At 64.9% G+C, this 26563-nt stretch overlaps 1 protein-coding gene across 2 annotated transcripts in view; it reads right to left on the minus strand.

Annotated features, from left to right (window-relative positions):
* Window positions 1-2359: 2359 nt before the first annotated feature.
* CERK (ceramide kinase) overlaps window positions 2360-26563 on the minus strand; it is a gene marked incomplete at its 5' end in the record, with an annotated part of 28679 nt that continues 4475 nt past the window's right edge. The window contains 13 exons of one of the 2 annotated variants that reach the window (XM_081083763.1): window positions 2360-4454; window positions 5128-5336; window positions 5779-5895; window positions 6973-7178; window positions 7709-7785; window positions 8376-8481; window positions 9334-9486; window positions 10852-10926; window positions 13513-13658; window positions 14416-14479; window positions 15931-16056; window positions 18263-18385; window positions 20867-20980. In XM_081083763.1, the coding sequence (XP_080939889.1) occupies window positions 4400-4454; window positions 5128-5336; window positions 5779-5895; window positions 6973-7178; window positions 7709-7785; window positions 8376-8481; window positions 9334-9486; window positions 10852-10926; window positions 13513-13658; window positions 14416-14479; window positions 15931-16056; window positions 18263-18385; window positions 20867-20980 (1571 nt within the window). In that variant the 3' untranslated portion in view covers window positions 2360-4399. The remainder of the gene's footprint in view (window positions 4455-5127; window positions 5337-5778; window positions 5896-6972; window positions 7179-7708; window positions 7786-8375; window positions 8482-9333; window positions 9487-10851; window positions 10927-13512; window positions 13659-14415; window positions 14480-15930; window positions 16057-18262; window positions 18386-20866; window positions 20981-26563) is intronic. The other variant, XM_081083764.1, reaches the window with a different exon arrangement.

Raw genomic sequence — 26563 nt, forward strand, 5'->3', positions numbered from 1 at the left:
AAGGCAGGGCCCTTGCACTACGGGCAGGCGGCGGCCACCGTCCCCGGTGGGCTGGGGGCCGGTGGGGGGTTTCGGCACGAGGCCCCTTGGGGGAGGGCGGTGGGGAGGGGGTGATGAGGAGGGGGCGGTGGGGAGGGGGTGATGAGGAGGGGCGGGCCGTGTCCAGCAGGAGGTTGGGACTGGGCTTGGGAAGCCAGCAGGCTGAGGATGGTGGCTCGCAGGGAGGGGTTTGCACATCCTGGCGGCGGGCAGGGGTGCCATCACCAAGGGTGTGTGGGGAGACAAAGCGCCTTGGGGTGCAGGTCCTGGCCCCACCCAGAGATGCCTTCCGGGGGCCGTGGGCACCTCTGGGACCAGGTGCTACTTGCAGCCTCCCCCCAGGTCTGGGCTGGGGGGAGGGGTCCCCGTGGCGCTCGGTCAGCCGGCCAGAGACGGGGATTCGGTGTGACGGGCTTCCTTTGCCAGCCGGCACTTTCATTGGTGCCTTGGACCGCGGTACGGACCAGCCCGGCTTACGCTGGTTCGACTAAGGCCCGGACCAGGAGCCCGCCGGCCCTGAAGCAGCTGTGCTGGGCGCACCCAGGGGCCAGCCTCCTGCACCCCAGCCCGAGGCAGATGCCTGCCCAGCTCGCTCAGGAGGCGCCGGCGCTGGGGAAGCGGGCACTGTGGGCTGGTTCCACCTCATGGCGGGCGGCCTGCACCTTGCACATCTGTCCTGCGTGCTGTCCTGGGGCTGGGACGCAGCTGCACCCAGACCCCGTCCCTGGGGAGCCGGCCCCTCCCCGGGCGATTCTCCTGACCAGACTCTGGTTTTCTCACAAAATTAAACTTCCTGACCCCCAACCCACAGCTCCTGCTCACCCCCCCCTCCCCTCCCCTCTTGGCAGCATACACACCGCCTCTCCTGACGTCGGTCCCCCCACTTGGCCTTCCGTGGGGAGTGGACACAGACCCCCTCACACGGGTCACCCGCTCCCTGGATGCTGGGGTCCAACCCCAGCAGGTCCAGGGGTCCCCAAAGGTGTGGACGGAGTTGGCAAAGGAATGACACGGAGACAGCGTTCAGTTGATCAGCAGCCTAGCCAGGATCTCTAGCCAAGTTCTGGTCAGGATCTCCAGCCAGGTTCTGTGTCCATGTTCTCTTGCTATGTTCTCCAGCCAGGTTCTCCAGGTTCTCCAGCCAGGTTCTGTAGCCATGTTCCCTCGCTAGGTTCTCCAGCCAGGTTCTGTCCAGGATCTTCAGCCAGGTTCAGTCACCAGGTTCTAGTCAGGTTCTCTTGCCATGTTCTATCCAGGTTCTGTAGCCAGGTTCTGTCTCTAGGTTCTGTCTCTAGGTTCTGTGTCCTGTTGTCTTGTTACATCTGTATTTATAACAGTTGATTCCCATCCTATCAATCTCTATTCCAAAGGTTAGGGCGTTTCTTATCTCCATTCCAGGGAGTAAAGATTATGTAGCTTAAGCATGATTATTCGTAGTTAAAGTGATTAATTACCCGCCTGGCACTTAGTTAAGGGGTTTTATTCCCTCCCTAACTTGAGGGGAAAATACCTACCTGGGGAAACAACCTTTCTCAGAGAGGAGACCTTGGTTAAAACACATAGTGCCAAGAAGGTGAGCAAACATATTAAGAACAGTATGCCATATATGCCAGGCCCCTTGAAACAGCAAGGATGGACCGGCTCCCGGCACCTGGAGGCAAGGGGGGCTCCAGGCCCCACAGAGCGTGAGCCGAGCCTAATCCATCCACAAAGAGCACACACGTGCCTGGTCACTGTTTAAAATGAGCCGCATTAAAAATAAACATAAGCAGGTAGAAATGAGGTGAGCTGGCGGCCCGGCCCCCTGCACGGCGGAGTTCAACCTGTGCCCTGACCTGCGATGGCTCAGCGTAGGGTTTCTGACTTGTCGGTGGCGTGAAAGCCACACGTGCTCAGTGGGAGCCGTCGTTCAGAACCTGAACTTGGACCTCCCCTGGCTGGCGAGACTTGAGATGGGCTTTTGCTAATGAAAGTGCATCCGCGTCGGGCGGCTGTTGGCTCCGGGTCGGGGGTGGGATGCATTGACGGCCACTGGGCTGTGCCCGTGGGAGCCGAGCCCTGCCTTCCGCGGGGCGCCAGGGTCCGGGGAACTAAACCAGGCACCTCGCCCGTCGTCCTTGCGTCTTTGATCTGGAGGCGGAGGCCCGCGGGCACCCGCAGGGGCCATGGCCCTGGCTGCAGCTCAGAAGGGTCACCCGGGAGGGGAGAGGGGGGCACGTGGGGACCGACAGGAACACGGGACGTGAAATCAGTGAAAATGGTTCTGTTCTGAGTCGGGCTCCCTGCACGCGCCTGCACCATGAATTTCACAATAGCCGCCTTCTGCCCAAAGTCACTTTATTACCGTCGTCTCAACACATCAGAGCACACGGCCACTTTCTAATCTTGAAACCAGCAAGACTAGAGCGGACGCCGAGCCACCCCTCCCGGCCACAGGACCGGAGGACAGGGTCGCGCCCGTTGGGGCAGGCGCTCCGCAGCGATGGGTCAGCCGGCGGCACAGGCGGTCTCGTCTCCGCTGCTGCCGGCCCCGCACCGGAGCCCGGGGGCGCGGACGGCGGGCCCTGCAGCTCCTGTGGTCACGTCACCAGCAGCTCTGCTCTTTCCTCCGAGTCCCCACGTGCCGGGCTGTGTCGCTCCGTCCAGCCTTCGCGGAGGCCAGGCCCCGGCGTGGGGTGTCTGAGCGGTACTCCCGTCCTGTGAGACGATCGGGGCGCCTTGGGGTTCAGTCGCGCCATCCCCAGAGGTTCCCAGGTCTGCAGTCGGAGGTCAGCGTGCAGCCGGGAGCCACGGGCGGCTGGCGTCTTGTTGGACGCCGTGCTCCCTCTCAGGCCGGGCCCGGGCGCAGACTCCGGGCCGCCTGGGGGCTGGAGCGCTGACCAGGGCGGTGACGGCTGTGAGCAGCGGAGTCCACGGGACGTCGAGGCGGGCGGCCCAGCAGGGGTCCCACGGGGGGACCCTCAGGAGCGCTTCGCTGCCGGAGTTACCGGGCCCTGCGGGTGCGGCCACCGCCCCACACGGAGCCGCTAGTCCCGCGTCTCCGGCTTCTTCCCAGGAACAGGCAGGACAGAAGCGCCAGCGTGTTGTCAGTTCTTTATGCCCAAACCTCCTCCACCCACCAACCATCAATCCAATCGCCTTAAACGCGGTCTATTTGAAAAAAGAAAAAAAAGAAAAACACTGTTACAGCTGCTCTTGCCTGACGGGGGGTGGGGGGAGAGAATGAACAGGAGATTCACATGCACATCACACGTCACACGCCCCGGCACGTGGACTCAGGACGCCGCTGTCTGCCACGCGCTGAGCCACTGGGCCCGAGTGAGAGCCCACGCCGAGCCGTCCAGGCCAGAGCTCTGCCACACTTCCTGTCTTTAGACAGCCGGGGCGCAGGCACCCTCGCTGTCCCCGAGCCGAGCGCAGACCACAAGGCCACGGCACAGACCGGGCCCCGGGGGTCAGTCCGGGGCTGTGGCCGCAGCAAACTCAAGCACCAACCATGAAGACACCTAATGACTCCTCTGGTTTAAAAGGACAAAACTGTCAATAAATATGTAGAAATGAAAGGGAAGGTCGGAAAAGAACAAACCCAGACGGGAGGCGGCACCAAGCGCCCCTGGAATGTGGGACCCCCCCCAACCCCCGGCCCACGGGGTCTGAAGCTAACACGTCACAAAGGGCGCCTCCTGGCTGCAAGCATGGGTGTTTCTAACTACACAGCAGGGCACCGTGGGCCCAGGGCCGCCCGCGGTTGTCCGGACCGAGGGCGGCGGGCCAGGCTGAGGCTGCGGGGAGCACGACTACTCCGCGTGCCTCTCGCTAGCTGGCCCCCGCGCGTGGTGCCTGCGGGGCACAGCCGGAGGAGCAGGAATGTGCCGATGGTGAGCTCCAGTGGGACGGGGGCAGAGCCCACAGCGTTCGGAACGGGACCACGAACAACTCCAGGCAAGTCTCGCCAAGCTGGTCGGCGTGATGGTGGGCGCCCCCTGTCCAGACGGGTGACATCGACGGAGGGCTCTCCTGCGACACTGTCTGTAAAGCGACTGAACTAGAGCCACTAACGGGCCGTTTTTAAGTCGGCCGTCAGCGCGGGTGAAGTCTAAGAAGCCGGCGCCCAGGCCACAGCGACGCTGGGGGAGGGTCGTTAGTGAGATGCAACCCAGAGGGTCACGTGGAACTGAAATGCCCGATGCGCCCACAGAACCGTGGACAAAAGGTATTTTTTCTAAAACCGAGATTTAACTATCAAAAATAAACTTCTAAGTCTGAATGTACGTAGCCACATCATTGGTCGGTTGCGTTCTCTCCATTTTCACGCTTCCACGCGCAGCGACGACGCGATGGGGCCTCGGCTGCAGGTTCCCTACGGGCCGTCCTCGATGCCGCGTGCGAAGAGCTGGACCAGCTGGCAGTGCACCCTGCAAGACAGGCCGCGCTGAGCCGGCCGGCTCCCCCCGGACAGCAGCTGCCCACGGGGGGGCCGCAGACACCGGCCGCCTGGCTCTCCTCCCCGTACAGTGGCTGCCCCTGAGGCCGCGGCGCCTCCGGTGGACGCCGTGAGCCCAGGGCTCAGACAGCGCCCTGAAGGCCATTCGCAGGGGGAGAATCGAGAGCGCGGGGTGCGGGTGCAGGAGAGAAAGGGTAACATCGGGGGCCTCGCCCGGCCGGGTGACTCACGGTGGAGCATCGACCTATGAACCAGGAGGTCACAGCTCATTCCCGGTCAGGGCGCCTGCCTGCCTGGTTGTCACACAATTCCCGGTGGCCGGCGTGCAGGAGGCGGCCGACCCAGGGTTCTCTCTCATCACGGATGTTTCTCCCTCGCTGCCTCTCCCTTCCTCTCTGACATCAGTAAAATATACTTTTTAAAATCGAGGGGCTTCAAAGGCCCGTGACGGTGATGGACACCTGGCGTGTCCCCAGGGTTAAGACCGCGGCACCCACAGGGCGTGCGACACCTGGCAGCATAGGCGCCTGGGCCACACGCGCTCCGGGCGGGGCTCCGAGCGGCAGGAGGCCCAGCTCAGGGCCGGGAGCCCCAGCAGCGTGGCGCCCTGGCCCCCGCGGCGATGGCGACGGCCACTCACCCACCTGACCTCCACGGCGGAGCCGCTCAGCACCTCCCCGTCGCAGTTCCAGGAGCTGCTGGCCGCGCTGCAGCAGCAGGAGGGGTGCTGGCTGCAGATCTGGCGCAGCCCCTGCTTCCCCCGCTCGCCCAGGTCGCTGTCCTCGTCCTCCACCTGCTTCGACACGAACTGGAACTTCTTGATGCGATAAACTTCCACGAAGGTGAAGTCGAACTGGCAAGAGAGGGTGCTCCTGCGTCACTGTGCGGGGAGGGGCGGGGGGGGGGGGGTCCTGGGCAGCGAGCTCCTGCCCCGCGTGCGCTCGCCCTCCAGGCTGCGGCCCTGCTGGTGCTGCCGGCCGTGCTGCCCAGGGAGCGGGCGGCTGGAGGTGGACAGGAGTCTGGGCCCTGCCTTTCCAGGCACCTGGCTCACCCCTGAGCCCCGGGACCCGCCGGTCATCAGCTCCGAGCAGGGCCTGGGGGAATTCTTTTATCTTTTTCACAAGAACTAGTTAAAGAGCCTCAGAAAAGCACTATCGGAGGAGTGTTTTCACTAGTATAACTGAAGTTTAAAAACATAAAAAGCAAATTGCGCCCTGGCCGGTTTGGCTCAGTGGATAGAGTGTCAGCCTGTGGACCAAAGGGTCCCGGGTTCGATTCCGATCAAGGGCACGTACCTTGATTGCAGGCTCCTCCCGGCCCAGTCCCTGGTCGGGGCTCGTGCAGGAGGCAGCCCGTCGGTGTGTTTCTCTCTCCATGTTTCTCCCTGCCTTTCCCTCTCTCTGCCACTCTCTCTACAAATCAATGGGAAAACATCCTCGGGTGACGATTAACCAAAAAACCCAAATGACTGGCCCGCTCTCTGCATGTTCCAGGCAGGCTCGGGGTCTCCCTGTCCTAACTGCAAGGACGGCAGTGGCCGGGCAGGGCCACGGTGGTGGCGGGGGGAGGGGGGGGTGTCCCCAGCCCCGGCTCAGGAGCCGAATGGTGCCTGTGAGCCACCCGCAGGGCCACACAGATGTCAGTGGGTCACTGTTCTGTTTAAACAGGAAGCGGAGACAGGATGACACAGACGTTCCCGTCTCCTTGTCTCTGTGCTCAGAGTTTGTGCTTTTCAGTGAGATTTACCAGGAGTCATGTGACAGAGTGAAAGGGGCGAAACACAAACAAATCGGCCTTCTTCCAGCGAGCTCAGTGACGGGTTCACGCGGAAGGAACCCCGACTAGGACCCGCCCAGGGGCCATGGAGCCAGCTCTGCACCGAGTAGGACCCGCCCAGCGTCTGCGGGAGGCAGCTCTGCACTGAGTAGAGTAGGACCCACCCAGCGTCTGCGGGAGGCAGCTCTGCACTGAGTAGGACCCACCCAGCGTCTGCGGGAGCCAGCTCTGCACCGACTAGGACCCGCCCAGCGTCTGTGGGAGGCAGCTCTGCACCGAGTAGGACCCGCCCAGCGTCTGCGGGAGGCAGCTCTGCAATGAATAGGACCCACCCAGGGGCCCATGGAGCCAGCTCTGCACTGAGTAGGACCCGCCCAACAGTCTGCGGGAGGCAGCTCTGCACCGAGTAGGACCCGCCCAGGGGCCCATGGAGCCAGCTCTGCACCGAGTAGAGTAGGACCCGCCCAGGGGCCCATGGAGCCAGCTCTGCACCGAGTAGAGTAGGACCCGCCCAGGGGCCCATGGAGCCAACTCTGCACCGAGTAGGACCCGCCCAGGGGCCCATGGAGCCAGCTCTGCACCGAGTAGAGTAGGACCCGCCCAGGGGCCCATGGAGCCAGCTCTGCACCGAGTAGGACCTGCCCAGGGGCCCATGGAGCCAGCTCTGCACCGAGTAGGACCCGCCCAGGGGCCCGCGGCACGCTCGCACTCACCTGGTCACCCTGGTTGGTGTGCCGGACGAGGAACCTCAGGAAGTTGAACCGGGAGCATTTGCGGATGAGGATCAGGTCAGAAGACCCGTCTCCCAAGTGGGCGGCCGGGGACAGGCCCCTGGGACTCCGGGGACAAGCGCAGGACATGTTGGCGGCGTTGATGGCCAGGAACTTCCCACAGATGACCTTCCACTCCTCCACCTCCTCTGCAGCAGAGGGAGCAGGGGCCACGCTCAGGGGTCATCCGGGCCACGCCCAGGACGGGCCGCGCGCACCCACGTCTGGCGTGGACACTAAGGAAACTGCCACGGAGGCCATGTGCTCGCTGGGACACTTCCTGGCCCTTCCCCGGGGCCCTGACCTGGCCGCCCTCGGACTCTGGCCCGGGAGCCGAGGACGAGCCACAATTTCTCACGACTGAGAAGATCAAGGGTAACAGCCGGTGACTGTGCAGCCCACACGACTCAACCTCCGCCAGGGCCGCGCCCACTCCTGTCCCGAGACGTCCCCACGAGCCCTCAGAGACACCGTGGGCCCACTCCGGGGGCCAAGACCAGGCCGCCAGCCACGGCGATGCCCAGCGGCTCCCAACTCTCTTCCCTCGGGCCTGGCCCGCAGCCCATGCAGCTGCCAGAGCGACAGTAAGCGGACGGCACGGGGAGGGGGGGTGGCGGGGGGGGACTCCCGCCTGACCTTCACGGCACAGGGCCCGAGAGGACAGAGCCGCCCGACGTACCCGAGCCCTCCAAGCCGTACAGCGACCGTTTCTGCTCCTCCTCCAGCTGCTGCTTGCTCTGCCTGCAGACGAAGCACCTGGAACACAAGAGGCCGCTCGCTTCCGCCAGGGCAGTGGGCACCCGCGTGGCACCCACAGCCTCTCAGTCCTTCCCGCGGCGGGAGGTGCGGCGTCCAAGGCTCAGTTAAAAAGGCTTCTTTGGCCCCGGCCGGTGTTGCTCAGTGGATGGAGCATCGGCCAAAGGGTCCCAGGTTCGATTCCGGTCAAGGGCACGGACCTCAGTTGCAGGCTCCTCCCCAGCCCAGGCCCTGGCTCGCGCAGGAGGCAGCCAATCAGTGTGTTTCTCTCACATCGATGTTTCTCTCTCTCTTTCCCTCTCTCTTCCACTCTAAGAAAATCAACAGAAAAATATCCTCAGGTGAGGATTAAAAAAAACCACTTCTTCAACATACTAACTTGAATTCTCAAAACGAGATTTACTTTAAAACACCGGGGGCATAGGACCCGGCGGGAGGGGTAACGAGATACCCTCTGGTCAGGGCGCGTGTGAACCAAAAGCATAAACCCCGCGTCGGGCCCACATCTGGGAACCGCGTGTCCCTCCCAGCGGGAGCGGGCATCCCGCCTTCCCCCGCCTGAGCCCGGCCGGCCCGCAGCGAGCGCTCACCCGGCCCGGCAGGGCTTCCCGTCCCGCGGAGACCCCACGGTGTGCTGCGCCGGGAGGAAGGACACGGTGCCCTCGTAGCAGTGATGCGACAGGAAGGTCTTCAGGCCTGGGGCGGGCGCGAGGGAGGAAAGCAGCCACGGTCAGCGCCTGACACACCTCCCGACACTGTGATCGTCAGGGTGAGCCTCGGGGAGCAGGTCCCCCTGGAGGCCTTCTCGGGGGAGCCCCAGGGACAGGCTCGGCCAGCACCGGGGATTGAGCGTGGCCGCCGGCCTGTGCTGGGCGGCACGTCTGAGGTGCAGGGCCAGCGTGACGGAGTGTGACCCCGTGTGACAGCTGCCACGCTGGGCGCCTGGCCGCCAGGGCTGTGTGCGCCGCTGGTCCTGCCTGAGGCTTGCGTGGCGCGGCCTCTGAAGCCGGATGTCTGCGTGGCTGAGCCACGTTCAGGGCAGCCCACCGGGTCCCCCTGCTCCTCCCAGGCTGTCAGTGTTGGCCCCGCAGCCCCAGGCCTGGCCCCCAAACTCATCCCGGCAATTTTGGCGCCTTGTCAGCACTTGGGACGAAGACCAGGGCAACAATGCCACCCAGGGGCGCTCTGGCAAAGCGCCTGTGCCCGCAGCACGCCGAGGCCGGGCGCAGCCACCTGAGCTGGCCGGGCCCCCACACGCCACCCCGAGCACACGGCATGGATCTGAGCAGCGTCTGGAGGAGGCCGCCCTGCAGGGCATGGGCAGCGGGGCCCGAGGGCCACAGCGAGTCTACGCAGGCCCCGAGCCACGCAGACCGTCACCTCCGTGTAGCCTGGGAGTGACCGTGGTTCCTGTGGCCCCAGCTCCGTGAGCAGATAAGAGGAGGGCGGTTTCAGGGCGCCCGGGTCTGTAGCTACCGGGGAGCCTGCCTGGGTTTGTCTGTTTCAGGGCGCTGTGCCGACAAGGGCACCGACGTGCCACTCCGTTACCTGAGAAGTCGTATCTGATGAGCCCCATCCAGCGCTTCTTCTCGCTGTCCTTGACGATGTCCCCGTAGAAGCCGTAGCCCAGCAGCGACACCGAGTAGCGCAGCAGCGCGCCGTGGTGGTGCACGGAGGACACGTCCATGGGCAGCGAGTCCCCTGCGAGAGAGGCCGGAGTGGGGCCGTGCCCTCCATCGGCCGCCAGCCTGTCCCCCCCCCCCCGCCCCCTTCCCGGGCGCCCGGCAAGCTCTCAGGAGGCGTGACTAAGAGGCAGACGACGCAAAGGGCGTCGCTGCGACATCTGTCCTGTGGGTGCCCTGCCCAAGGCCTCCTGCCTCTCGGCCCCTGACCCGCAGCACAGGGGTCCCTCCGGAGGGGCCACGAGGCAGGCACACAGGACAGGACAGTGGCGGGCGGCCAGGGACCTTCGGGGAAGGCCTGCCCCCTGCCCGGCGACGAGGGGCTGGGCCCTGAGTGGAGGGAAAGCCGAGTGCAGGGCCCCAGCCGAGTCTGGGACAGCGCCTGGGGCAGAGCCTGGGATAGAGGGGCAGCCCAGCCAGTGCGGGGACACCGAGGAGGAGAGCCACCAGGTCACGGGGTGCTGGCCCCCCAAGGCTCTGGAAGGGTTCTGAGCAGAGTCTGTGCTTTGCAAGACCCCCTGGCGGTGTGGGAAGATGGGGCCAGATGGCAGTGGAGGGGAGCCTCAGGGACAGAGCCCTGCTGGCAGACGGGCCAGGCACGGAGGGTAGGGAGGCTCGCAAGCCCCTACCAGCGTGGGCTGCTCACAGTCCATGGGCTGGGCGGGACCTACCCACACAGATGGGCGGGACCTACCCACACAGATGGGTGGGACCTACCCACAAAAATGGGCGGGACCTACCCACACAGATGGGCGGGACATACCCACACAGATGGGCGGGACCTACCCACAATGATGGGCGGGACCTACCCACACAGATGGGCGGGACCTACCCACACAGATGGGCGGGACCTACCCACAAAGATGGGCGGGACATACCCACACAGATGGGCGGGATCTACCCACAATGATGGGCGGGACCTACCCACACAGATGGGCGGGACCTACCCACACAGATGGGCGGGACCTACCCACACAGATGGGCGGGACCTACCCACAATGATGGGCGGGACCTACCCACACAGATGGGCGGGACCTACCCACAATGATGGGCGGGACCTACCCACACAGATGGGCGGGACCTACCCACAATGATGGGCGGGACCTACCCACACAGATGGGCGGGACATACCCACACAGATGGGCGGGACCTACCCACACAGATGGGCGGGACCTACCCACACAGATGGGCGGGACCTACCCACAAAGATGGGCGGGACCTACCCACACAGATGGGCGGGACCTACCCACACAGATGGGCGGGACCTACCCACAATGATGGGCAGGACCTACCCACAATGATGGGCGGGACCTACCCACAAAGATGGGCGGGACCTACCCACACAGATGGGCGGGACCTACCCACACAGATGGGCGGGACCTACCCACGATGATGTGCAGGGCCGAGGTCTTTGGGTCGTTGATGCCGACGGTGGAGTAACACACACAATCTGTGGACCCTAAGAAGGGAAAAGAAGGCCCTTAACACATAAAGATTTTAGAAAACCAAGTTCATGGCTAAGTGCACGGCGCCTGCTTTTCCTCCAGGGCCCCCGAGAACATAAGGAACAAACGCTTTACCCACAAAATGAACGTTGGGACAGTGAGATGAGCTCTCAGAAATGCCAAGGGGCCTTGCAACACCACCGAGCTCCGCAGCCGGGAGAGAAGCCCCGAGAAACGCCTGCGGCGGCCGGCCCAGCAGCGCAGTGCCCTGCCCGCTGGGTCCCCGCCCCCGGGCAAGTGCACAGACCGCGCGGGCGGCGGCTGGCGAAGGTCACGGGGGAGCCGGGGAGGTGGGCACCCCGAGGCAGGCGCCACGCTCACAGAGGCGCACGCCGGCCCCTCCGCGTGCCCTGGCCGAGCCCCGCCAGTGCCGAGGTCTGTACTGGGGTGACCTCAGAGCACCAGCTGTGCCCGGGCCCCGAGGGCGTGGCAGGAACGCCCGGTCCTCCCCGGTGTGTCCTGCTTCTGAACTGGGTCAGCATCCAGGTCGCGCTTTCGGCTGTGTGGGCAGGGAGCCCCGGGCACAGTTCATGCCCGAGTCCTGAGCCCCACGCCCAGCGGACCCGGCTTGGGACGGGGCTGCGCAGCCGGGATCTTAGGAGACGGCTGAGGAGCTGGGAGCCCTGGTCGGGGTTCCCATGAATAAGCCATGTGGCGGGATCTGCCATCGCACAGCGCGGCCGCCAGCCACACCGGCCAGGGTGGCCCTGGGTCAGCAGGCACGGACGTCCTGGCTGGTGGCCCTGAGCCCCGACAGGTCTCTCGCCGCCAGTGACGTGGGGGAGGCCTGCCAGCCCCGTCCCAGCAGCGGCTGCGGCTCCCGTGGTCCCGGGTGGCACAGAGCCTGTCCCGCGGGAGACCGGAGCGGAGGGTCTTAATCATTGCGTCTCGGCTACCCTGGCTCTGACGGCGACTCACACACACAGGCTCCTACGTCGTAACATGTACGTGTTTTCGTCAATCTTGACTGGAGTGACAGCTGATTCAAAAAATGAGCCAAAACAATAAAAGTTTTTAAACGGCCGTTTAAGACGACAGGAGTGACTGATTCTCAAAACGTCACCCTGAGCCACAGCACGGGGTCCGCCGGCCTCCCGCGCCCTCCTCGTTACACCGAGGGGCCCGGACAACAAGCACACATGCCCGAGAGGACCAGCCGGGAAGGAGCCGCTGCAGCCAGGCCCCAAGGTGGGGTCCCGCCGCCCTGGAACTTTCCGGAAGTCCTCAGAGCCGGGTGCCCGCTGTGCTGCTGGCTCCTTCACCAACGTCCTTCACAGCGGAACCCGTCAGACCGCCCTCCCTCCTTCGACAGATGAAATGGCCGGGCGGGCGCTGCTTTCTCCGCTGCCCCCGGTCGTAAGACCCCAAACCTTGAAGGCCCCCCTCATTTCTGGGGCTACCTCGCCTCTAACTGCTCACATCAAGCAGCCATTATAAGGAAGCTGGGCCCCAGCAGGTTTGGCTCAGTGGGCAGAGCGTGGGCCTGCGGACTGAAGGGTCCCGGGTTCGATTCCGGTCAGGGCGCATGCCCGGGTTGTGGGCTCAGACTTCGCGCCTCTCTCTCCCTCTCCCTTCCTCTGAAATCAATAAAAATACATTAAAAAGGGGTGGGGGTTGGAAGTCCCCTAAGGAACTTCAAGGAGGGCTCTGTTCTGGGGAAAAGCAGGAGCCCCGGACCACGGGACACCATTCTTCACCCCACGACACACAGGCCCTTCCGCCCATCTCAGCGGGGCTCCCTCTCGCGGGAGGCGTGGCCGGGCAGGCCTGGCCCCTGGGGCTGGGCTGGACGGGCCCACGGGTCCCCCGTCCCAGTGCACCCAGTAGGAGCAGCCGCCAGCTGCCGGCCGAAAGCGGGGGCAGCGCGGAGCCACAGGCAGTGGGTTCCAGAGACGACGCAGAGGGCTCGCCGGGCCGGCCCTGGACGGGGGCACGCACCCCCCCCCCCCCCCCCCCGCACATCGAGTCCTTCGCAGCGAGCAAGGCAGGTAAACTGAGTTTCTGATAGGTTCAGGGGTATTTTGCTGAAGAAAAAAACCCCACATTTAAAAAAACTTTTTTTTGTTAATCCTCATCGAGGATATTTTCCCCAAAGATTTCTAGAGAGCGTGGAAGGGAGGGGAGAGACACTGACGAGAGAGACACGCCGATCGGTCGCCTCCCGCCCAGGGCAGGGGAATGAGCCTGCAACTGAGGTACGTGCCTTCGACCGGAATCTGACTGGGGCCTTCAGTCGGGCCGACGCTCTATCCGCTGAGCCACTGGGAGGGCTGGTCTCACTGATGTGAGGGGGCGGGGAGGGCGGAAGAGGGGAATGTGAGTCTGCTGTTCCGCGCTTCCTGCTTCCACTGGGTCCCACCCACGCCCTGACAGGTGATCACACCCTCACCTGGTGCATCGGGAAGGCGCTCTAACCAACTGAGCTACCGGCCAGGCCCTGTGTTCTGAAAAGACTCTGCTGGGAGTTAACCGCTCTGTGTCACAGGCACCGAGAGGCGTGGGGCGTGGGCACTGGGCGCGGGAGGGCAGCCAGGTCCTACCTGCGGGGATGATGCCAATGCGCAGCGGGCAGGGCACCAGCGCCGCCCGGGGCTCGTTCTGGTCCACGCCGGCCATCCTCTGCGTCCTGCCGATCAGCCCGTGCAGGACCTCGCTGAACATGCCGTCCCCGCCAACGCAGACGACTCTGCAGGGACAACATGGGCTCGTGAGGGCCCTGCACGGCCGCCCCCCACCCCCTCTCTCCAAGGCTCCTCCTGGCGCTCCTGCGGGGGCAGCCTGCCCCTGGCAGCACAGGCCCGACTCCTGGGACAACTGGGTGGCCTGCCACGCTCACACAGGCCTATGTGGGCAGTATGCTCATGCCTGTAACATGCATTCACACCATGTAGGCAGTGTGGTCATGCCTGTAACATGCATTCACACCATGTAGGCAGTGTGGTCATGCCTGTAACATGCATTCACACCATGTAGGCAGTGTGCTCATTCATGCCTGTAACATGTGTTCACACCATGTAGGCAGTGTGCTCATTCATGCCTGTAACATGCATTCACACCATGTAGGCAGTGTGCTCATGCCTGTAACATGCATTCACACCATGTAGGCAGTGTGGTCATGCCTGTAACATGCATTCACACCATGTAGGCAGTGTGCTCATGCCTGTAACATGCATTCACACCATGTAGGCAGTGTGCTCATGCTGTAACGTGTGTTCACACAAGCCCATGTAGGTGGTAAGGCCACAAGGGAAGCGCACACCTAGCCGGTGGTCTCCCCGGGTCACAGACGCGGGCTCTGCAGGGCCCTCAGCTCACTTTCCATGAGAAGCATGCTCACTTTCAGCCGGGAAAAGCGTGGGGAAAGGGCGCGAACCAAACCCAGGCAGCCGGGGGACGCGAGCACGCGCTCCTCACGGCCCGCAGGAAGCGAGCGGCGCACTCACCCGTCGTAGCTGTCCACGCTCATCTCATACAAGGCCTCCTTGGCGTGGTTGGCTCGCTCCGTGACTGCGGAGAAACGCACGGCGTCAGACCTGTGGGCGCCCCACAGCCAAAGGCAGCGGCCCGTCCTGTCAGAACGAGGATGTGATCCCCAGGAGGCCCCCGCCAGCCACCCTGCTCCCACGGCACCGCCGTCCCTCTCCGAGGAGACCGCCCGCCACGGAGCACGGCCCTCGGGGACACGGCCCCGGGAGGCACCACTTTCGGGCGTGTAATCGCCAACGGACACCGGATGTTGGGAAAGAGTCCACTCTCCTCCTTTACAGTTCTTCCTTATCATCCAAGTTACTCTGAAAGTTTTAGAAAAGCCATGATGCAGAGAACACAGCAGCAGCCCAGAGCCCGGCTGCCCCGCGTGAGGAACCAAAGCCCGCACCCCTCCCGCATCAGGCCCTCGCGCTCCCCGTTAGGCGCTGTGTGCCACGCCCACGTGTGAGGACCACATGCCCGTCGGCCGAGTCACCAGGTCTGTCTTCCTGTTTCCCGCGTGGGGACAGCGAGTGTTTTCCACGTTTTGCTGCTAGAAAATGTGCGACGGGCACCGTCTTCCTCGGAGGGACTCGGGAACAGGAGCTCCGGGCAAACCCTCCCGGTTGAGGCCGGGACCGCAGCGGCCCCTCGCCGGGGGCCCGTGGACAGGTTCACACGGGCCGCTCGCAGCGCCCGCCTCCCGGGCCCCCGGCTCCCAGAGCTGGCTCAGGGACCTCGGAGTCAGCAACGTGGCATGGCACTCGCTCCCCACAATGTCGCTTATTGGTAATATTATTTCTAAAACGCCATCGCTTTCTTGCAAGAATTTCTGTCCGTGGTCTTCATCCGTTTATCTTCATAGAGCAGTGATGGTGAACCTATGACACTCATTTTTTTTATTTTTCTTTGTTAAATGGCACTTAAATATATAAATAAATATCAAAAATATAAATCTTTGTTTTACTCTGGTTGCAAAGATCAAAAAATTTCTATAGGTGACACGGCACCAGAGTGAAGTTAGGGTTCTTCAAAATGCTGACACGCCGAGCTCAAAAGGTTCGCCATCACTGTCCTGAGTCACTTCTTGAGAGCGGGCATTGGAGGGCTTGGCTAGAAACTCTACGTTCTTTATCGTCTTCTTCTCTTTCTGATTTGTGTGGGGGGAGAACAAAGACCCACATTCTATTTTGTTTAAAATCTCACAGGAGCCCTGGCCGGTGTGGCTCGGTGGCTAGAGCATCGGTCTGTGGCTGAAGGGTCCCGGGTTCGATTCCCGGTCGGGGCACAGGCCCAGGTTGCAGGCTGGATCCCCAGTGCGGGGCGTGCAGGTGCAGCCGATCCATGATTCTCTCTCCTCATTGATGTCTCTCTCTCTCTCCCTCTCCCTTCCTCTCTCACATCAATTTTTTAAAAATCTCCGTCTGCAATCCCCAGTGCCCACATCCGAACAGGTCTCCTGCCTCCCGGCCGCGCGGCTCCCGCCTTACCGATGACCTCGGTGGAGATGGCGGCCAGCGCGAACAGCGGCGCCACCTTCCGCTCATAGATCCGCAGGCCCTGGCCCTTCCCTCCGAACGGGTTGATGAACACCAGCAGGCGCTTCGGTCTGCAGGCTGCAAGGCAGAGCGTGGGGTCAGGGTGCGTGGGTCAAGCTCCGCGCTGAGCGAACGGAGGCGCAGGGGCTGGGATTCCGCGTGGAGCCTCGGGCACGGTACTGACAGGTCAGGGCGGCGCTGGGGGCTTCCTGTCCGTGCGGAGAGGACAGTGACAGCCCGACGAGGCCCACGCAGAGGAGAAGCGAGAAAAGGCACGAGGCCGGAGGCGGGAGGCAGAACTGAGTCTGCCCAGCCGACGGGGACGTCGTCAAACTGCTCCTTAATGAGTGAGTTCGGCAAAGCCATGGGGCGGGAGGCGAAACGCAAAACTCCATTCAACGTCTACACACGAGCTACACACAACAGCCACAGCACAGAGCAGGGAGGACAGTCTTTCCCGCAGACGGGGGAGGGGGGTGTCAGGCCGGTGTCAACACCCAAAGGACGGAACCTCGCACCACGTGGGAGGTCAGCTCCGGGGGTCATGGGTCTCACGCTTAGAGACAAGGAGGCCCCCATGGCCTCAGTGCAAAGACGCCCTAAGAGGACACAGCCCAGCCACAGCGTCTGAGAAAAGATCAATGGGACCAGGTCACAGTTAAGACTCTGTTCACCATCAAGAGAACAGAGAGAAGCCCTGGCCGGTGTGGCTCAGTGGATAGAGCGTCGGCCTGCGGACTGAAGGGTTCGATTCTAGTCAAGGGCACAGTCGGGGGCGTGCAGGAGGCAGCTGATCAATGATTCTCTCCCATCTTTGATATTTCTCTCTCTCTCTCCCTCTCCCTTCCTCTCTGAAACCAATAAAAATATATATATTTTTTAAAAAATGGAGTGAAGGCAGTGAAATACAAGCCCTCGATGGGAGAAGGTACCTGTGCGTCCAAGTCCAGGAAAAGCTCCCGACCCACAGCGCGGACGGGACGTCTGCACGTCAGTGAGAAAGACGGCCCCACAGAAAGATGGACCCGAAGCTGAACAGACACCTCACAGAGGGCTTCGGGGTGGCCCCCCAGAGGCGTGTTCCTCCTTCGCCAGCGTCAGGGAATGCAAACTACACCCACCAGAAAGGCTGCAATGTTCGGGGCGCGGTCAAAATGGGGCAGCCAGAACTCGGTGGTTCCCTGAAGGGAGCCTCAGGACCCCCACTGTGGGACAGGCGGGCCGTGCCCACTGAGGCCGGACACATGCACCCCGTCCAGCCCAGCAATCCCAGTCCCAGGCAGGCGCCCAAGGGAAGTGCGCGCGTGCTCAGCCGAAGACACGCGCTGGGATGCGTGTGAGAGCCACACGGGAGCTGCCCAATGACCGTCACTGTCAACTGGATGAAGGAACACGCATCACACCACGGAGGCCCGTGGCTGCCAGGGAAACCTCCAGCTCACACCAGGGCGACCTCCAGCTCACACCAGAGCGACCTCCGGCTCACACCAGGGCGGCCTCCGGCTCACACCAGAGCGACCTCCAGCTCACACCAGAGGCGACCACCAGCTCACACCAGAGCGACCACCAGCTCACACCAGAGCGACCTCTGGCTCACACCAGGGCAACCTCCAGCTCACACCAGGGCGACCACCAGCTCACACCAGAGCGACCACCAGCTCACACCAGAGTGACCACCAGCTCACACCAGGGCGACCACCAGCTCACACCAGAGCGACCACCAGCTCACACCAGGGCGACCTCCAGCTCACACCAGAGCGACCTCCAGCTCACACCAGGGCGACCTCCAGCTCACACCAGGGCGGGGATGCACATCCCCAACACGGAGCCGAACCCGCAGGCAGAGCCGGTGCTGCGGGCACACACCCTGCTCCTCCAACTAGAAAACGCGTAAAAGCTCAGCGGTGCCTCACCTCCAGCTCGGCTACAGGGGCTGAGAGAGGAGGAGGGAAGCAGAGGTCATGGCAGCACACGCATGCATGCACAAACTCACACGTGCACATGCCGCACACACATACATGATCTCACACGTGCACACACACGTGTGTGCAGGCAGGTACCACAGCCACTTGGTCTTTCTCTAAATACAGAGGCTGCATTACCTGGGTGGCAGGTTCGAGCCCGGGGCCCCGTCAGGGTGCATGCAGGAGGCAGCCCACCCATGTCTCTCTCTGCCCCTCGCTCCCTCCCTTCCACTCTCTAAAGTCAACGGGAAAAGATGTCCCCAGGAGAAGATGAACAAAAGTAACAATAACAACAAAACATATGCGCAGGCCGTACGTACTCAGCTTGTCCAGCTGCTCCCGCAGCGTCTGCAGCCACAGGTGGCACAGCTGCTCGTCGGCGCCGCAGAACGTCACCTGCTCACACTTCCAGCGGCGGCGCCGGGCCCTCCTCACGCAGTGCACTGCGGGGACAGGAACGCTGGTTCCTGCCTGCACCCCCTCCCCATGGGCCCTCCTCACGCAGTGCACTGCGGGGACAGGAGCGCTGGTTCCTGCCTGCACCCCCTCCCCACGGGCCCTCCTCACGCAGTGCACTGCGGGGACACGAGTGCTGGTTCCTGCCTGCACCCCCTCCCCACGGGCCCTCCTCACGCAGTGCACTGCGGGGACACGAGTGCTGGTTCCTGCCCGCACCCCCTCCCCATGGGCCCTCCTCACGCAGGGCACTGCGGGGACAGGGGCGCTGGTTCCTGCCTGCACCCCCTCCCCATGGGCCCTCCTCACGCAGTGCACTGCGGGGACAGGAGCGCTGGTTCCTGCCTGCACCCCCTCCCCACAGGCCCTCCTCACGCAGTGCACTGCGGGGACAGGAGCGCTGGTTCCTGCCTGCACCCCCTCCCCACCCCACAGGCCCTCCTCACGCAGGGCACTGCGGGGACAGGAGCGCTGGTTCCTGCCTGCACCCCCTCCCCACAGGCCCTCCTCACGCAGGGCACTGCGGGGACAGGAGCGCTGGTTCCTGCCTGCACCCCCTCCCCACCCCACAGGCCCTCCTCACGCAGGGCACTGCGGGGACAGGGGCGCTGGTTCCCGCCCGCACCCCCTCCCCACGGGCCCTCCTCACGCAGTGCACTGCGGGGACAGGAGCGCTGGTTCCCGCCCGCACCCCCTCCCCACGGGCCCTCCTCACGCAGTGCACTGCGGGGACAGGAGCGCTGGTTCCCGCCCGCACCCCCTCCCCACGGGCCCTCCTCACGCAGGGCACTGCGGGGACAGGAGCGCTGGTTCCCGCCCGCACCCCCTCCCCACGGGCCCTCCTCACGCAGTGCACTGCGGGGACAGGAGCGCTGGTTCCCGCCCGCACCCCCTCCCCACGGGCCCTCCTCACGCAGTGCACTGCGGGGACAGGAGCGCTGGTTCCTGCCTGCACCCCCTCCCCACCCCACAGGCCCTCCTCACGCAGTGCACTGCGGGGACAGGGGCGCTGGTTCCCGCCCGCACCCCCTCCCCACGGGCCCTCCTCACGCAGTGCACTGCGGGGACAGGAGCGCTGGTTCCCGCCCGCACCCCCTCCCCACGGGCCCTCCTCACGCAGTGCACTGCGGGGACAGGGGCGCTGGTTCCCGCCCGCACCCCCTCCCCACGGGCCCTCCTCACGCAGTGCACTGCGGGGACAGGAGCGCTGGTTCCTGCCTGCACCCCCTCCCCACCCCACAGGCCCTCCTCACGCAGGGCACTGCGGGGACAGGGGCGCTGGTTCCCGCCCGCACCCCCTCCCCACGGGCCCTCCTCACGCAGTGCACTGCGGGGACAGGAGCGCTGGTTCCCGCCCGCACCCCCTCCCCACGGGCCCTCCTCACGCAGGGCACTGCGGGGACAGGAGCGCTGGTTCCTGCCTGCACCCCCACCCCCTCCCCACGGGCCCTCCTCACGCAGTGCACTGCGGGGACAGGAGCGCTGGTTCCCGCCCGCACCCCCTCCCCACGGGCCCTCCTCACGCAGTGCACTGCGGGGACAGGAGCGCTGGTTCCTGCCTGCACCCCCTCCCCACCCCACAGGCCCTCCTTACGCAGTGCACTGCGGGGACAGGGGCGCTGGTTCCCGCCCGCACCCCCTCCCCACGGGCCCTCCTCACGCAGTGCACTGCGGGGACAGGAGCGCTGGTTCCCGCCCGCACCCCCTCCCCACGGGCCCTCCTCACGCAGTGCACTGCGGGGACACGAGTGCTGGTTCCCGCCCGCACCCCCTCCCCACGGGCCCTCCTCACGCAGTGCACTGCGGGGACACGAGTGCTGGTTCCCGCCCGCACCCCCTCCCCACGGGCCCTCCTCACGCAGTGCACTGCGGGGACAGGGGCGCTGGTTCCCGCCCGCACCCCCACCCCCTCCCCACGGGCCCTCCTCACGCAGTGCACTGCGGGGACACGAGTGCTGGTTCCTGCCCGCACCCCCACCCCCTCCCCACGGGCCCTCCTCACGCAGTGCACTGCGGGGACAGGGGCGCTGGTTCCCGCCCGCACCCCCACCCCCTCCCCACGGGCCCTCCTCACGCAGTGCACTGCGGGGACACGAGTGCTGGTTCCTGCCCGCACCCCCACCCCCTCCCCACGGGCCCTCCTCACGCAGGGCACTGCGGGGACAGGAGCGCTGGTTCCCGCCCGCACCCCCCACCCCTCCCCGGGAGGTCCCACAGGATGGCGGCCTTGCCCACCGCAGCCCGGAGCCCCACACGCCCCGGAGCTTGTCCCCGCGGACTAGTGGGGATCCCCACACCCACCAGAGAAACCCTCTTCCTCGGCCTCCTCACCAGGTAAAACGGGAAAGGAAAGGAAAGGTGCTCAGCACCAGAACATGAGCTGGAGCCGGGGGCGGGGAAGGGCGCGGGGAGCCCGTGTGCAGAAAACGAGGAGACGCTGAGCTGGAGAGACGCTGGGCGGGCGTTACCTGTGAAAGAGAAGGGCGGCTCCATCTTCTGCCACTTCCCGCTGCCCTGGGGCTTCCCGTGACTGTCCGTCTCCTCCACGGCGATGATCTCCGCCACGGGCACCGAGCAGGCGCCTGCAACGACACCGCGGCCGCGCGTCAGAGCGACTCGCCCAGCGCACGGACACAGGAGGCCCGGCTCCACGGTGCGGACCCACTGCTCCCCTATTCTTTTAAAAATATATACACACATTTTAATTGGTTTCAGAGAGGAAGAGAAAGGGGGAGAGAGAAACATCCATGATGAGAGAGAATCATGACCGCTGCCCCCTGCACGCCCCCCACTGGGGATGGAGCCCGCAACCCGGGCCTGTGCCCTGACGGGAATCGAACCCTGACCTCCTGGTTCACAGGTCAACCCTCAACCACTGAGCCGCACCAGCTGGCTGCTTTCACGTCTTCAGAAACCCAAAGGCCAGAGGAAAAGCCACATGTAATTTAAACTCAGAGCTCTGTAAGTTCGGGGAACTCGGCGTCACCAGGAGACGGCGTGTTTCATCCAACAGAGTCACCAAAAGCAGGAGGAGACTCCCAGGACCCGCTCACCCCTCAAGCTGCAGGGGCTGCGGCCCGCCCTCTGGGGAGAGACGGTGGAGAACCCGGGGGGGTCCGTCCTCAGCGGCTCAGAAACCCCGGTGGGGCCGAGGCACACAGCACAGCCCGGCCGGACAGCCGGACGCGGGGCCGCGCCGAGGCGGAGCAGGGGGTTGGTCCCATCAGCGTCGGAGGGAGACGGGGAGACGTGGCTGGACCGAGGCGGCGAGAGCCCCAGCCCTTCTATCCTCTGGGAGCCCAGGAGGCGGCGGCCCGAGCTGTGTGGGCGGTTTGACAGCTGCGATCACAGGACCGCAGCCGCCTCCAGGTGAGGCCCGGGTGAGGCGGCCCGAGGAGGGCTCCCCGCCAGAACCCCGAGGTCACCCAGGATGCGGGCCTCCCTCAGGTCAGGCCACGGGGACAGCACCGAGGCCACCCTGTGCCCGGAGGACGGGCCACCTGCACGTGCTGGCGAGACCCCCGTGGTCCCTGTCGTGTGCACCCAGCTCACGCCAACCGGGACCACGGATCAGTGGGCGCGTGGGAAAGCCAGCGGCAGGCGCGCGGGCACCGCCATTTCCCCCCAGCACCGCGGCTGCTTGCCGTGTGCACGACCTTCACTGCCCGAGGCTGGATAAGAAAGGCAAGGTCTGTGGGCGAGCGGCGAGGAGACGAGAGGCCACGGCACCGCCTGGAAGGTTCCCTCCCAGACCAGACTGACCCTGGGGGAGGCCAAGGCGATGCCAGCAGCAAGCAGGACAGAACGCCCTCCACGCAGATGGGTCCCCGGCACAGGCCATCCGTCAGTCCCCGGGCACAGCCGTCCGTCAGTCCCCGGGCACAGCCGTCCGTCAGTCCCCGGCACGGGCCGTCTGTCAGTCCCTGGGCACAGCTGTCCGTCAGTCCCCGGGCACAGGCTGTCCGTCAGTCCCCGGGCACAGCCGTCCGTCAGTCCCCGGGCACAGCCGTCTGTCAGTCCTCGGGCACAGGCCATCCGCCAGTCCCCGGGCACAGCAGTCCGCCAGTCCCCGGGCACAGCCGTCCGTCAGTCCCCGGGCACAGGCCGTCCGTCAGTCCCCGGGCACAGCCGTCCGTCAGTCACCGGGCACAGCCGTCCGTCAGTCCCCGGGCACAGCCGTCCGTCAGTCCCCGGGCACAGCCGTCTGTCAGTCCCCGGGCACAGGCCATCCGTCAGTCCCCGGGCACAGGCCATCCGTCAGTCCCCGGGCACAGCCGTCCGTCAGTCACCGGGCACAGGCCGTCCGTCAGTCCCCGGGCACAGGCCGTCCGTCAGTCCCCGGGCACAGGCCGTCCGTCAGTCACCGGGCACAGCCGTCCGTCAGTCCCCGGGCACAGCCGTCTGTCAGTCCTCGGGCACAGGCCATCCGCCAGTCCCCGGGCACAGCAGTCCGCCAGTCCCCGGGCACAGCCGTCCGTCAGTCCCCGGGCACAGGCCGTCCGTCAGTCCCCGGGCACAGCCGTCCGTCAGTCACCGGGCACAGCCGTCCGTCAGTCCCCGGGCACAGCCGTCCGTCAGTCCCCGGGCACAGCCGTCTGTCAGTCCCCGGGCACAGGCCATCCGTCAGTCCCCGGGCACAGGCCATCCGTCAGTCCCCGGGCACAGCCGTCCGTCAGTCACCGGGCACAGGCCGTCCGTCAGTCCCCGGGCACAGGCCGTCCGTCAGTCCCCGGGCACAGGCCGTCCGTCAGTCACCGGGCACAGCCGTCCGTCAGTCCCCGGGCACAGGCCGTCGTCCGTCAGTCTCCGGGCACAGCTGTCCGCCAGTCCCCGGGCACAGCCGTCCATCAGTCCCCGGGCACAGGCCGTCCGTCAGTCCCCGGGCACAGCTGTCCGCCAGTCCCCGGGCACAGCCGTCCGTCAGTCCCCGGGCACAGGCTGTCCGTCAGTCACCGGGCACAGCTGTCTGTCAGTCCCCGGGCACAGCTGTCCGTCAGTCCTCGGGCATGGCTGCAGCAGCGACCTCGCCACGGGGCCAGGACCCACAACACCTGCCGTGCCCTCGCTGAGCCCACTCTCGCCACCTCAGCCATGTGGAATGGCGCCCAGGATCCCAGTCAGCACCGCCTGGTCCCGGGGCTGGTCCCGGGCTGATCACGGCCCATCTGTGGACGGAGCACTGGTCACGGCTCCCAGAGTCGCCTTTCTCTGTATAAAGTAGCAACTGCCGCCCTCTGTTAAGGGAACGTCTGAGTGAGTATCTCCTGGAATGGACGGCACCTGAAGGACAGAGCACACTGGGGCCTGCAGAGCCCCTGGTGCCTCCCCAGACAGGGCTGCCCGCACCCCGGGCACCTCGGCCAGACGCTGGCCAGTGTCTCCCGGGGCAACCACGGCCTCATGGGGCCAATGTGCTTAGCAACCCCTCCCCGGTTTCCTCATCCTCACCTGAGGGTTTATCCATTGATTTTTTTTAGAGAGAGTGGAGGGGAGGGCAGAGCGGGTGGGGGGGGAGATACATCAATGTGAGAGAGACACATCGATTGGTTGCCTTCAGCACATGCCCCGATGGGGGCCAGGGATTAAGCCTGCAACTGAGATGCAGAAAATTCCAAGCCAGGGAAGGCCGGTGCTGGGGCCCCGGGGGGAGGCGGCACCGCTGTGGTGTTACCCGTGCTTTCCTGCCCCCTGAGGTCCTGAGTACGCAGGCCAGCCCTGGTATACACCACGAGGGCCTCGCACCAACCGTCTGAACCTAAGCCTGTCTGTCTTACTCCCCCCTCCCCCTCCCCCGCACCCCCATCCTGGGCAAGACCGCTCTGTCTGCGGGCTCACCGCCCAGCAACCCCAGAGCCTCTGATTCCCTCCCTGCCCGGCCCCTCAGACCACCCCCGGGCGTGTGTGCACCCACTGAGGCCCAGAGACACCATGTGGGCCCGACACGCTCTGCCAGATCCTTCCATGGCCGTGGCTTCTTCCCCCCCGCCCCCCCCCCCCCCGCCCGCTCCTCACATAGGTCTGGGCCGGTGCCTGCCCAGCACCCTGCCCCTGCCCAGGTCCACTCCCAGGCAGATCCAGACCCAGGCTTTTCCTGTGAACGGGAGGTTCTGGAGGGCGGGGCAGAGCCGGGCTCCTCTGGGCCCGCAGTCTGGGGGTTCAGGGGCCACATGAACCCTGTACTGCGGACCCTGCACCCACAGAGCCAGCTCCAGGGGACACACACTGCCACAGCGGACACCCCGTCTGCCTCCCACTCCCCGCACCGCGTGCCACCCTGTGCCAGCATCCCCGTCCCAGGACCCGAGGCCCAGACGGCAGGGCCTGTGTGAGCCTCAGAGGCCGGGGCTGGGGACCGGCTGCGTCCTGCTCCCCCCTCGCGCCGGCTATGAAAGGCCCGTGGGGGCTAGAGACACGACCCCACATCCACATCCTCGACGGGGCGAGCCCCAGGGTCTCGCTGTCCCAGATCTAGAACGTGCCACCATGAGCCCCAAAGGCCCATCTCTGAAGTGGGGGTGACACTAGGATCATCCAAGGTGAGGCGAGGACTCCAGGCAGCACGGAGCGCTGCAGCTCGGGCATCAGCGTAAACAGACGCAGCACGAAGACCCCAGCTCCCGTGGGGGGACGTGGCGGTGAAGGGGGGGCGGACCACTCACCCCTCCGCTGATCGGATATTAACCGAGGGCTCTAGCAGCAAACAGCAGAGGCCGGGCCAGAGCAGCCCGAGGGGGAGGCGCAGGGTGGAGCGGGAGTCCCGGAATTTCCCTTCCCTCCTCTCTCCAGCTGTGACCGCAGGGCAGCCTGCGATCCCGAACAGCGGGTGGAGGCAGACAACAGCACCCGGGAACCCATCCCAGAGGGCGGCCGGAGGGGCCACAGCGCGGCCGGAGGGGCCCATAGGGTCACAGCGCGGCCGGAGGGGCCACAGCGCGGCCGGAGGGGCCCATAGGGTCACAGCGCGGCCGGAGGGGCCCATAGGGTCACAGCGCGGCCGGAGGGGTCACAGCGCGGCCGGAGGGGCCACAGCGCGGCCGGAGGGGCCCATAGGGTCACAGCGCGGCCGGAGGGGCCCATAGGGTCACAGCGCGGCCGGAGGGGCCCATAGGGTCACAGCGCGGCCTGTGGGGTCGCAGCGCGGCAGGAGGGCCTTGACTGTGTGCGCTGACTCGCCCCTGGCCGCCCCGTGCAGAACAGCAGGGAGCACAGAGAGGCCTTGGGAGCTGCACTGCCACCCGAGCCAGCACCCAGGTCCCAGGGGCGGCCCGCCGTGGGGGAAGATGAGACAATGTGGGGCGACCCGCACGTGTCCTGGGGCCCCTCCGACCATCGGAGACCAACCTGCCACCTGGGCCCTGCGGACGGGAGGGGCCACGTGCTGACCTGACAGCTCAGGGGCGGCCTGCGTGGCGGTCTTGCAGACTCAGAGACTTAAAGTCACCACAGGGATGGTCTGACATTAAACTTTTTTTTTTTTTAGTGCAATACACTTATTTTATTAAGTTTAATGTACAGCATTGACCTTGGAGATCAAACAACTTAAAGATGCCGATGGAGTTGGAGGAGAAAGGCTGAACTGAATAACTGAATCTTATTCGCTGGTTTTTGCCCTTTTCGCCACGCTTTCATCACTTTCATCTACAGGCGTTTTCGATAAAAACCTGTCCAATGAGATCTGTTTCATCCTCCCTTTCAGAATATTTCTGAAAGGAGTTAGGCAAGTGTCATTGAATAGCTCCATCGCACGCCCAGTTGCAATTTTTTCTGGGTGTTTCTTTTGAATAAAGTCTGGAAGTTTCTCCCACATTCCCAACATTTCCTTTATCTCACTTATAGCGATAACCTCCTCCTCCTCCGTGCCATCTATTTCCTGCAAAACCCCCGTGTGCTGCTGCGTCTGCAGCTCCTTTAGCTCCTGCGCTGTCAGCTCCTCGGCGTGCTCCTCGACGAGCTCATTGATGCCACCTTCATCCACGTCCAGGCCCATAGACCTGCCGAGGGATACAGTCTCCTCCACCGCTGCCGCTGCGGGGGCGAGTCTTTCAGAATCCGTTTCAGACGCTACCTCGGGCCACAGCTTCTTCCACGCAGAGGTCGAGGTCCTCTCTGTAACACCCTGCCAGGCCATGTCGGTAATTCTGAGGCATGTCACGATGTTCTAGTGG

This window comes from Myotis nattereri (assembly GCF_964212035.1).
Source record: "Myotis nattereri genome assembly, chromosome: 2".
In the NCBI taxonomy this organism is placed as follows: Eukaryota; Metazoa; Chordata; class Mammalia; order Chiroptera; family Vespertilionidae; genus Myotis; species Myotis nattereri.